Source organism: Mirounga leonina, unplaced genomic scaffold, assembly GCF_011800145.1.
Source record: "Mirounga leonina isolate KUSES-001 unplaced genomic scaffold, KU_Mleo_1.0 Mir_54, whole genome shotgun sequence".
Classification (NCBI taxonomy): Eukaryota; Metazoa; Chordata; class Mammalia; order Carnivora; family Phocidae; genus Mirounga; species Mirounga leonina.
This window is the reverse complement of record NW_023270812.1, coordinates 12,147,025-12,160,209: the sequence shown is the minus strand read 5'-3', so window position 1 is coordinate 12,160,209 and position 13,185 is coordinate 12,147,025. Positions and strand designations below refer to the sequence as shown.

Below are 13,185 nucleotides of genomic sequence, written 5' to 3'. Positions count from 1 at the left end.
CCCTCTAGACAAGATGCAGGTGGGAGTGCTACCAGCCAACCAGTCCAACAGCATCAGACGAGCTCTCCAACGTGCACCCGTAACGAGGGGCTCTGGAGCACCAGTGGATCAGGCCAGTGCCGGTGCCTTCCGGCTCAGACCTGCAGTGTCTACAGCTGTCCCAGTGTAAGAGCCTGGCTCTAGGGCTCAGGGTCTACACCCGCGGAGTTAAAGACACCTTTGGTAATAAAAAACCTCTCTTCAAACAAGTTGTTCCCACTTGTCAGTCAGGCTGGGCTCGGAGGAGGCTGCTCACCTCTCAGGACTTGACAGATCATCGCTCTTCCTCCTGCATCTGCAATTCAACTGTTACAGTTACCCTTTCCTGAGGAAAGCTTTGCTAAATGGAGATACTACTGAAAGGCTGATCTTCTAAACATATACTCAAATACATGTATCGATCACCTAATTTACACCAAGAATCTGCTGATGCCACCCAACCAATCTCTGCTAGCTCAGCTGACAGCCAGTGGGGGCAACAGACATCAAACAATCACATAAACAAACTGTGATAAGCTATGAATGAAAAGCACATGCTTCTTTCAGAGAAGAACTGACTTTTGATGAAGAAATACAGAGGAAGGAGTTAGTTTGGGGGGAGTTAGTTTTTAAGTTCATAAGGGACAAATAGAATTGATCAGAAGAATGGCCTGAGCCAGAAAAAATAGAAGTTGTATTTGTCAACATGGACACAGTTTCTAGAGCAATGCAAGTAAATGGGACCACTTGGGTGTAAAAAGGCCAAACCCGGTGTAAGGGCCTCCCACACATGGGGGTTGGTTGGCAGAGAACAGGGGCTGGAGCAGGGGGAGAGTAGGGTGGGAGATGGCCAAGATGGGGGCAGAGCTGCCTGACCAGTCTTCCCACTGACACCTCTATTTCTGGACAAATTTCTGTAGCCACCACATTCTTGAGTTGGACAGAGGCACTATGCAGACTGCAGTGTAGGGAGCGAGAGCCCTACCAGAACAAGAAAGTCTCTGAGACAAGCGGACAGAGTCTGCAGATCAAGACTGTGACAACAATCAAGGGACTGTGGCACAGAACACCAGAGCTGGCACTGTGCAGAAAGGAGCTTCCAAAATCTGCACAGAGGTGCCCTTGAGGTCCTAGTTGAGGACTGAGCTCTAACATGTCCAGGGCAAAACTCAGGGAGGCTGGACAGGACAACTACAGACCAGCCCCACCGAGCAACCAGCTGACCCTACAGAGCTCCACAACATCAGTCCTACCAGCCAACGTGCAGAGACCCTCATTAGACACCTAGCACTCAGGGCACAGCACAGGAAGGCCAAGCCTCAGGAGCAGGGCCATTCCAGCTCTAGAGTGAAAGTCTTCTCAGACCAAGCCTAATAAAGCTTAAGGCAAGCCCTAAAAGGATCTGGTAAATTTAAGTGCCTGACAGAACACAAGTCAATACCCTTCACAGATCCCAAATCTTCTAGGCTACAATCAAAACACAGTGGACATGAAAATAAACAGAAATACTTAAGGATCATAAGCAGAAACACATGGCCCCCTTGCAAGGAGAAAAAGTCAATCAACAGACACAGGCCCAGAAATGATGGAGCTGATGGAATTAGTGGACAAGGACTTGAAAACAGGTACTGTGCATAAATTTAAGGATTTAAAGGCAAACATGAAGATGGGGGCGGGGGATGGAAGATTAAAAAACTAACAGCTGAAAAACACAATATCTGAAATGAACATTTCACTGGATGGGTTAATAGCAGATTAGATGCTGAAATAAGAGCAACAGGAACTATCCAAACTGAAGCACAGAGAAAAGAGGCTTTTTTAAAAGCAAGCCGGGGAGCATAATGGGCACCATGAGCAATAAATCAAGCATGGAACTGGGAGGCCCAGAGTGAGAGGGGAAAGCAATAGAGAGAGGAGACAATGTTTGATGAAATAAAACTCACTTTTTCCCCAAATTTGATAGGAAGTATAAATTCATTGGTCCAAGAAGCTCAGGAATCCCAAGCAGAATAAACACTGAGTATATCACTCCAAAGCTCAGGTTAGACAAATTACTAAAAACCAGTGCGCAAGAGAAAAACCTTATGGACAGCCGAAGGGAAAAAACACTTGTTACAGATGGGGAACAACAGTAAGAAGGACCACGGTCACCACGTGACAGCCAATACAAGCTAGAGACAACATAACAACATCTTGACAGTGCTGAACAAAAAATAAAAATACCTAAAATTCTATATACAACAAAATTACACTTCTGAAATAAAGATATTTTCAGGGAAAAAAAATCAGGAAATAAAATGAGCACCATAAGAAATGTAAAAGCAAGTTCTCTAAATGAAGAAAGGTGATACCAAAGGACAATTGGATCTACACAAAGAAATGGAGAGCACCAGCAATGGTGCACTTCAAAGACTTCTCTTTTGTAAACTCCTCTAAAAGGCAACTGACTGGTTAAATTAATGGCTGGAAAATGATAGCCAATGGGCCATGTCTGACTTGCTTGTGATATGCAGTCTGAAAGCTATAATACTTTTCACATTATTTTAAATGATTAGAAAATTATCAAAAGAATATTCTGTGACACAGGAAGATTATATAAAATTCATGGGAATTGTGACATGGAAAAGGAAATCAGGCTTTACTGAGACACAGCCTCGCTCCTGTGATAGACAAAGACATGTCTACACTGCAGCAGGAGAGTGTGCTTGTTACACAGACTACAGGGGCCCTCAAAGCCTAAAATATTTGTTATCATCTGGCCCTTCACAGATAAAGTTTGCCAGCCCCAGGTTTAAAGTAAAAATAAGAATCCTATTCTGGGATTTAAAACATATGCATAATATCAAAAGATTACACGTATGTAACATTCTTGACATGACCAAACATGTATGTAACATTTTTACAAAAACCAAGGTACAGAGATCGAGGACAAACTAGTAGGGAACAGCGGACAGGGCCGGAGGGCAGGACACAAAGGGGCAGCATGAGAGAGCTCCTTCGTAAGGATGGACCAATTCTGTATCTTGACATCGAATAGAATACATAAAACTATACACACACACATAAATAAATGAGTGAATGTAGAAAATGATGAAGCTGATTAAGAGCCGTAATCTAGTTAATAAAACTGCACTAATGTGAATTTATGGCTCTGACACTGTACTTTATTACCCAAAACGTCGTTTGTGCGGGGGCCTGGGGCAAGGGTACAGGAAAGCCTATGGACTGTTTTTGCAACTCCCATGACTGTGTAATTCCTTCAAAATTAAAAATTTAAAAAATATACAACAATAGCAAAAATGATGGGAAAATGAAAGTTCGCAGCTACAATGCATCACACACAATGCGGTTATACTACTATTTGAAGGCAAACTGTGGTAACTTAAAGATGTACATTATTGGGCGCCTGGGTGGCTCAGTCGTTAAGCGTCTGCCTTCGGCTCAGGTCATGATCCCGGAGTCCCGGGATCGAGTCCCACATCGGGCTCCCTGCTTGGCGGGAAGCCTGCTTCTCCCTCTCCCACTCCCCCTGCTTGTGTTCCTGCTCTCGCTCTCTCTCTCTCTGTCAAATAAATAAAAAATTAAAAAAAAAAATACTCTATGATCTGGCTTTAAAAAAAAAAAAAGATGTACATTATTAACCCTCAAGGAACCACTAAAAAAAAAAAACAACACAGGTTAATCTAATAATCCAAAAGAGGACATAAAACAAAATACTAAGAATTATTCAGTTAGTCCAAAAGAAGTCAGAAAAGGAGAAAATAAGGGAAAAAAACAGAGCAAAGGGCAAAATGAAAGACTTAAACCCAATCATGTCAATAATTACATTGAATGTAAATGATCTAAAGACTAATTAAAAGAAAGATTATCAGGGGCGTCTTGGTGGCTCAGCTGGTTAAGAGTCTACGACTCTTGATCTCAGCTCAGGTCTTGATCTCAGGGTAGTGAGTTCAAGCCCCACACTGGGGGCTTGGGAAAAATAATTAAATAATTAAATAAAAGAAAAAAAAAAAGAAAGATGGTCAAACTGGATACACTGCTTAAAAGAGATGTACATTAAGTATAAAGAAAAGGTTAAAAGTAAAAGGACAGAAAAAAGATACACAATGCAAACACTAATCTTAAGAAAACTGGAATGCATACGTTAGTGTCAGACAAAGCCCACTTCAAGACGAGGACTATCACCAGATTTTTTTTTTAAAGGGATATTTCATAATATTAAAAGGGTCAATTCATTAAGAAACAGAACAATTCCCAGTGTATATGCACCTAACAGTGGAACTTCAAAAATATCTGAAGCAAAAACTAACAGAACTGAGGGAATAAATAAAAACATCCACAAGAGCACCTGCAGACTTAACACACTTCTCTCAAGAACTAATTACAAATCAAAAGGAAACTGGGAGAAGACTTGAACAGCCCTGTCAACCCCGCTGCCACGTTAGAACATCATTTTCAAGGACACACGGATCGTAAGCTAAGCCAAGCAAGCAACGCAAATATGCCTCATTACCACCACCACAAGTAAACCAGCAACAGCAGCATTTTACGTTCACATCCTAAAAATGTAAACTTCATGGAGAAAGCCAAAAAACGGAAAAAGAAGAGAGTAAAGATCAATTGTAAAGACAAGTTCAATTTGAGTAATTATTCCTGTTATTGTGGTTAAGTAATCAAGTTACCAATATGGCTGTAAATAATTTGCATTAACAAAGTATAAAATTTAAGTTAGTAAAATTCATATATTTGGACTTCATTTAATAAGCTACTCTAAAAACAATTCCAGGCAGGGGCGCCTGGGTGGCTCAGTTGGTGAAGCGTCTGCCTTTAGCTCAGTTCATGATCCCGGGGTCCTGGGATCGGATCCCACATGGGGCTCCTTGCTCAGTGAGGAGCCTGCTTCTTCCTCTCCCCTGCCCCCACTCATGCTCTATCTCTCTCTCAAATAAATAAAATCTTTAAAAAAAATTTAAAAAATAAAAACAATTCCAGGCAAATACTATACAATGTGAAATTTTTTTCATGATTAAGATGTCTTTTTTTTAATCATTAGAATCAACGTGAAATCACTTGTGTTAAGAAAGAATATGGAGAGAGAACCACATAAGAAAAAGAAATAGAAAAAAATTATTTAAATACTATCTGGTCCCAAAGTTTATTCCATAGATTCTTTTGTTTCTGTTTTCCAATTAGTGTAAACATCTTTCTCATGTCTTCCTTAGGGCACATAAGCCTCTGGATTCTGACAGCACATGTGGGAAAAGGCAGTATATGCCGAGAATCTAATAAAAATTGGATTCAAAGAACCTTGCCACTCCACACCCTGCCAAAGCAAAGAATCATGACAGCATTTTAATCGGAGGATTCTATCACCACCTGTAGGTTATGTAATGCTTACTTTCTGGAATAATAGAGTGATCTTAATATCAATATTGGTACGTCCGGAAATAATGGACTTTAGGCAAAAGGACCACAGACACCCTTTCATAGGGATCTTACTGCTTCTGTCTCCGGTCCCAATCACAGTGTGTGCAGGCCTGTTTCTTATTAAAGCACTCTCAAGTCAGACCAGTGTCCCAGGACGCCAGTCGCAGGTGAGCAGGACCTCACCTAAGAGGTAACTACATGTGTGAAGCGTCACTAGTCTCTACTATGAAGTGCTCTTCTCCACTCCCAATGCCCCCCAATGCCCCTGAAAAGAGAGCAGCAGGGCCTAATTAATTTTCCAATGGGTGATGACGGCCCCCCAACTTTCCTGCTCTGGCCACTGACAGTCCTCTCCCTACATGCTTGCTGTTATTGCACAAGGAAAATATAGATGGGAAAAACCTAAATACAAATGCTCTAAAGGAAAATTTTGTTTATACTTCAAAATATGATGTACTAGATTTTATGGAATTATTTTATGAAAATCACATTTGGAAGAAGAATAAGTAGACATGGTCTTCTAATAATAAACATACCCTACACTCCTGCAGGAGGAAAGGGTTTTCACATTTTTCAGAAAACACAAATCCTTTTAAGGAATAAAAGTATAACATTTTATAAAAACAATGCACTCTTCTTTTAATGAATACTGATCAACTGTTTGCTAATTAGATAGAGATGTCCCATGGCGTTTACCCTTAATGTTGTACAGATGTGAGTGGTATTCTCAATTACAGATTTTACAGAGAAACAAAACCCTTTTTAATTGTATCCGTGTCCTGAAAGAATGCATTCTACTTCATTTGGTCTGTTTCTCAGAATCCAACTCCAAATAGCACTGCTGCTAAGAGAGACCAACAAGCTCACCTCTGCCGTCCCCCAGTAAGAGGGAGTAAACGCGCTGCCGCACCGGGCGGTAAACGAAAGCCTGGCTGGGCAGAGCTTGGTCGAGGGCGTCCTCCAGCGTGTTACTGCATTCGATCTCCCCGCTGCTCATAATGTTGTACACCAGGTAGCTCTCTGCCTGGACGTGATGCGCTCGAGCGACCTGTGTGAAATTCAAATACAACTGCTTTCTCCTCGAAAACAAAACAGTAACCTTCAAGAAAAAACCAACCCTTTTTATCCCATGCCAGTGTGTTCAGGCACTCAGAAATGGAGTGATGGTCCCTCAAACTCATGACATTGGGCTGGCATTGTTTCCTTTCCTTGGCACTTCTAGGCTCCAAACTGTCAATTACTCCTGCACCTCCAATCTCCAACCGCCTACCAGACTTACCACACCAACTTCTGCGGCATCTCAGAATTTTGTCTACCTGATGATAAGCATCACTATGAAAGACTCTGACTGAACCCAGGCCACTTCTCCCCTCTCCAACCCACCCTCCACAGCATCAACATCCTGTCTCCTTAGAAACAGGTCCAGTCACTGCCCTCCACAAAGCATCTGAATGGCTACCACAATCTTCACCCTAACATTCCAGGCCCCAATGTGCTCTTCCCATGATACCACTCCACCTCACAGAATCCAGTCACAATAGTACGCCTTCACTGTTCCTCAGGGACACTCGATCCTTCTCCATCTTCACTTGGGCTCCAGGAAATGTACCCCCTCAGGGCCTTCCTACCCTCCCACTTCATAAGCTCCTCTCTCGTTAGGGTTCACCACCCTGTCTTCTGCTCCCAACCAGAACTCACCTCCCCTCGCCTAATGGGGCTCATCCCACATTTACCCTAGTTACCTTGTCTGATCTCCCCTAGTCAACTAAACTTCCCTGGGATCTGAATCTGTGTCACGTTCACCTGTTCAGTAATTCCTTATTGAGCAAAACACACGTGCTGCACACCCGTTTCTGCCTTGCAACCAGCAATGTTGGCACAAGGTCGGTGATGAGACACAGGGCTGCATTCCACTTTCTCCTTAAAAAAAGGAGCTAAGCGGCGCCTGGGTGGCTCAGTTAAGCCTCTGCCTTCGGCTCAGGTCATGATCTCCGGGGTTCTGGGATCAAGCCCTGTGCATTGGGCTTCCTGCTTGGCGGGGAGTCTGCTTCTCCCTCTCCCTGCTTCATGCTCTCTCTCTCAAATAAATACATAAAATCTTAAAAAAAAAAAGAAAAAAAAGCTAAGATCAGAGGCCTATAATAACCTACATACAGGTTTTATTTTTTTCTGTGAAGAACATTCTTATTAGTGTAGGAAGTGATTTACCCAGATTACTACTCAAAATTCAATCCAAACAGTCTGCCACAAAAGGCATTTAAAATGTGGTGTTACTGCTGGTGGGAATGCAAGTTGGTACAGCCACTTTGGAAAACAGTGTGGAAGTGCCTCAAAAAATTAAAAACAGAGCTACCCTATGACTCAGCAATTGCACTCCTGGGTATTTACCCCAAAGACACAGATGTAGTGAAAAGAAGGGCCATATGCACCCCAATGTTCATAGCAGCAATGTCCGCAATAGCCAAACTGTGGAAAGAGCCGAGATGCCCTTCAACGGATGAATGGATAAAGAAGATGTGGTCCATATATACAATGGAATATTACTCAGCCATCAGAAAGGATGAATACCCAACTTTTACATCAACATGGATGGGACTGGAGGAGATGACGCTAAGTGAAATAAGTCAAGCAGAGAGAGTCAATTATCATATGGTTTCACTTATTTGTGGAACATTAGGAATAGTATGAAGAACATTAGGAGAAGGAAGGGAAAAATGAAGGGGGGGGAATCAGAGGGGGAGACGAACCATGAGAGACTATGGACTCTGAGAAACAAACTGAGGGTTTTAGAGGGGGGTGGGAGGATGGGTTAGCCCGGTGATGGGTATTAAGGAGGGCACGTACTGCATGGAGCACTGGGTGCTATATGAAAACAATGAATCACGCATCACTACATCAAAAACTAATGATGTGATGTATAATGACTAACATAATAAAATAAAATTTAAAAAACAAAGTAACATGCACATAAAAAATAAATGAACTTCAGTTTTCTCATCTGTAAAAATAAAAAAAAAAATGTGGTGTTAGGACAACCTGGAATGTCAAAAACTGTGAATCGGTGTTCTATTTATATATACTTTTAAGTAGTTCTAGTTATTTTGATTCATTTTTGCAGAATTGAGTCTTACTCTATTTCTCCCTTTCTTCAGATATAAAGTAGGTTTAATAAAAGTGCCAACCTCACAGGACTATCCTGAAGATTAAATGGGTCAATGCAACGGTTAATGAGAACTCTGCACATGAGGCCTGGCACGCAGCGCATGGTCCCCGGTGTCGCCACTGTCACGAGCCTACACATGTTATAAAATGTCTATCTCCTTGCTGAAATGTCTTGAAACTAGGATGGCAGACAAGCTAGCAACTTTAAGGTCAGTAAGGTTAAAAAATATTTTTTAAAGGACTGTTATTTGATACTCTAATGGAAGATCGTTGGAAAGTGAACTATTTCTCTATGTGCCCCTTTTGATACTGAATCCATCAGAAACATCAGTTACGTTTTTTATGATCCTTTTGAGGCAAACAGCTTCTGACTTATTTTCCTATTCCCTCTCCCATTTCTGAGTCTTTTTCATTTCAAGAGAGATGGTATTTTGACAAATCTATCTAGAAAGTTGTAATAAATTATATTCACCCTGCCAAGAAATCTTCAATTTTGGCAACTGTACAGAATTTGAGGTGTTTTCTGGGTGTATACAGGGTTTTTCAGGTAAGTTCTCTACAATTAGAACTTTAATTCACTAATTGGATCAGAATCATTTAATAAGTACCTTTTACCTCTGTTCTTCACTATAAATCTATATAGCACTCTACACTTGGAAAAGCCTTAACATATTCACCTAATCTAAAATTCTAACATAATAATTCAGTTTATCCAACATTATGGAACCAAGTAATTTACGCTTCATATTTAACTGATTTTCCAAAATACTCTGTTACGGAGAAAACATAGATATCTGGCTGTGGTATGTGCCCAGGATAACGGCTGTGTGCTACAGCCTTCTACCTAAGGGTTTCTAGGGGACTGTGTGGGGTTGAAATACATACACGTTGGAACTGGGGTTACCTATCTGATAGGGCTAGAAGACTCCACTGCAAACAAATTTTGAGGGAAAATGTAAGGGGAACCGAAGGGACTTCACGCAATTGTTTTCAAAGATATCACGAAGTCCAATCAATGGGAGAGTCCTAGTGTGGACAACATGTGATCTGTCCTTCCACAATGGCCCAACTTCCCCTGCAGGCAGGCCTCCCACCACTCTCCTCCCCTTTTCCCCATCCAAGGCTCTTCCACTGCTGCACTTCCTGAAGGAGTAAGCACTCCCCAGCTCCAGCCTTTGCCTCCAAGGTACTCCTCAAACCCCGGCCATCTGACCTCCACCAGGCCCCCTGCGTGACAGTGGCTCTCTCAGGCCACGAAACCCTCCTAACAGCCACCCAGCCCCAATTCTACTTTACTCTGCAGCACCTGACGGTCCTCACTATTGCTCCTCTCAATCTTGAAACCTGCCTCCTTGGGTTTCTGCGGGGGTCACCGCCCCTCATTCCCCTCCCTGTCTGACCAGCCCTCTCTCGGGGCATGTTTTCAGAGGGCTCAATCCTCTCCTTGGAGGGTTTCCATTACCACGTATAGTCGGATGACTTCCAGATGTCTGTCTCCTGCCGAGTAATGGCATTGAGGCCTGTTTTCTAAGCATCAGATGGTCTTCCCTAGCTATCCTCTGTGTCAAACCTCTCCTCGCCCATCCTTAAGTCATGGCAACACCCATCCCAGAGCACAGGAGGACCCCTACCTCCATAGCAAGACTTACTTTTCAGTGTTTCTTCCTCCCCTTTGCCATTGTCCTAATTCTAGCTCTTTTGTCTTCCACCTTGGTTTCTGCAACAGCCACATTAGTCCATTCTCTGCAGTATAACCAATGTTTCAAAAAACAAATACCTGATCACATCACACCCCTGCTTAAAGATATCTAATACCTTCTCAATGTGTATAAAAACTAAGTCCTAAATTCTTTCATGATACACATGCTGCCCTTTGTCGCCCAATCTGTCAGAACTCTCTTTGCAGGAAGCTGGGTGAGATGACCAGGGTGTCCAGTAAAAGAGCAAAGGCCAAGGATGGGTCCTATTGGTGTGGTGAATGCAAGTCAGGGTTTGTGAAGAGCCCAAGCCCAGAGAGGACATGTGCAAGGCCATACACAAACGGGAAATGGGTGTGAGTTGGGAAACAGCGGGGGCCAGGTCAAAACAGAAAAAGCAGAGGGCCCAGAGTGGTACTGTGCATGCCGGTGGGTGATGCTGCCTCGTGCTTGACTGGAGTCCTGGGCCAGCTGAAAAGCAGACCCTGCCCTCCTCTAGGCAGTGAGGTACCCCGCATGCTCTCCTTCTGCTCTGCCCTTCCTCCGCCCGTGTGCCTTTCCCTGTCCTGTCCTTCAGGCAAACTGTTGGAGTGGCTCCAGGGCCTACATCACGTGCCACCTTGGAAGCCAGGCCTAAGTCTAGGAGCAGGGTGGCTTCCTGACAAATTCCTCCATGCTCATGCTTCTAGGCTACCGACCATGACTGTCTCACCCTTCCACGTGCCATCAGGGAACACAGATGTCATCTCAAAAAGGGTCAAACTTGCAGTCAGAGGCCTGGGTTCAAACCCGGGCTCTGCCAGTACCAGCTGTGTGATTGCAGACAATGTCACTTAGCCTTTTCACACCCATGTCCTCATGCGGTGATGGAGGCAAGCACATCTAGGATCAGAACTGTGTGGTGGTTAAGGGAAATAATATGAATAATACCCTCTGGTCACTAGTGGAGAATCATCTCTGCATGGTCTATATTAAACTAGCATTCCTACATCCAACCTCATAATAAAACCAAATAAATTTAAGCAAAGTTAGATTTAGCTCTTCTCTGTTCATTTTCCTGACTTTGAGTCTGTTCAGGTGATGTCTAGTCCTCTGCTGAGACGTGGGCTCCCCTGCCCCGTCCTTCTTTCCTACTGTCTGACCACACTTCCACCTGGAGCTCTGATTCTGCCCTTCCTCCGATTTCTAACCCACATTCTTTTCCTTCTATGAAGCACTTAAGGACACTTCCAGGTAGGATAATTTTAACCCCTTAATACTTTCTCACCTGAAACTCTCATAATGTATGTATCACATCCTACTTTGGACTATAATTTTTTATGTTAGTAAATTAGCGTATCTGCTACAATGTACGTAATAGAGAAAGAGGTGAGAGACTTTTCAAGACAGGACAACCCATGTAGCTGTACAGGAAGGAGGGAAGATGTCGCTAAAGGAGGGGCCCTAAAGATATCAGAGAAAGGGAACGCCACCTTCAAGACTTCGTGAGCAGCTACCGTGAGACACAGTGTGACAGGCAAAAGGGGCCGAGCAGGGAGGAAACGAACAAGACCCTGGCCTCACCGCACTATCACAAGCACGAAATCCCAGCAGGAGCCACACGGTACATGGCCGGGGGCCATCTGGGTGGGTGGCCACCCAGCTCTACAGAACAGACCAGCACCAGGGCAGGGGAGGTTTCCAGGAGGGCCACGACAGACCAGGGACTGGCCAGCTGGAGGAGGTGAGGTGCTGGCAGGCTGTAGTCTACTCAGGGTTACTGTTTCTACTCTTTGAAGAGTTATGAATGCAAATAAAGGGCTTTATTTCTGCATGGAGCATGGTAAGTGGTTGGAAAGGGCAAACAGAAGAATTGTTAGAGTTACCGGGTAATCCAGAAAAGAGGCAGCTTACACTAGGGTGGGGAGACTAACTGGATAGGTACGAGTAACAAGACAGAGAGAGAATTCCCAGGTTTGTGACTTGTGTAACTGGATGGAAGATGGGGACACCGTCAGGAACAACAGAAGGTTTGAGGGTAAGAGATAACATGTGTAACCCACCTAGCACAGAACCTCACACATAACAGGTGGTTAATAAATAGCCCTCCATAAAAACCCTCAAGGACTCTCTGTCACTTTCAGAATTAAGTCCCAGCTCCTGGTGGGGCATATAATAATCTTCACAGTCTGGCTAGACTCCACGTTTTCCCTGTATCTCTCTCCCTGTATCTCGCCTCAGGCCCCATACTCCAGCCTACTATTCTACCTCGTGCCCCAAGGCAACAGGTATTTGTCTATTTGTTATAAATTTCAGCTCCCATGAAGGTCTGGCTCTACTTCTACCTCTTCAGGAGCGTCTCTCTGTATTTAACCCACAGCGACCACTCTCCTTCAAACTCCTAGAGCTCTCTTTTATGACACGCATGCACCCATATCAAGTCTACTTTATAATGTGAGCTTCCAATGCATATGTCATACTTCTCAACTACACCGCTAGGATCCTGTTGTGTGTCCCCCACAGTGCCTGAACTACAAGAAGTCAGTAATTGATTGATATATTTTCCCAATCATGACACCCAGATTTGGCTGGGCACATCTACGTACCTTTAAGATTTCGGGGTCTGAAACCATGGTTACTTGTTTGACTTCAGGCTCCGTATTCATGAGGTCTTGTTGTTTAATTGCAGGGTCTGTACACATGGGTGCTTCTAGCTCAAATTCGGGATCCGCCCCTAGAGGTAACTTTTGCTTGATTTCAGTGTGTGTACATATGGGAACTTCTCGTTTATATTTAGAGTGAACTCCTTGCTTGGATTCAGGGTCTATACACATGGGAACTCCTTGCTTGGATTCAGGATCTATACACATGGGAACTCCTTGCTTGGATTCAGGGTCTGTAC

The 13,185-nt window shown here is 43.5% G+C and overlaps 1 protein-coding gene across 1 annotated transcript in view; it reads right to left on the bottom strand.

The window, feature by feature from the left end:
• Positions 1-13,185, bottom strand: part of LOC118001821 (constitutive coactivator of peroxisome proliferator-activated receptor gamma-like) — a 92,605-nt gene that overhangs the window by 70,428 nt on the left and 8,992 nt on the right. Inside the window, 2 exon segments of the mRNA XM_034991963.1 lie at positions 6,313-6,493; positions 12,890-13,185. The exon segment at positions 12,890-13,185 is cut by the window's right edge and continues 11 nt beyond it. Coding sequence (XP_034847854.1) covers positions 6,313-6,493; positions 12,890-13,185 — 477 coding nt within the window.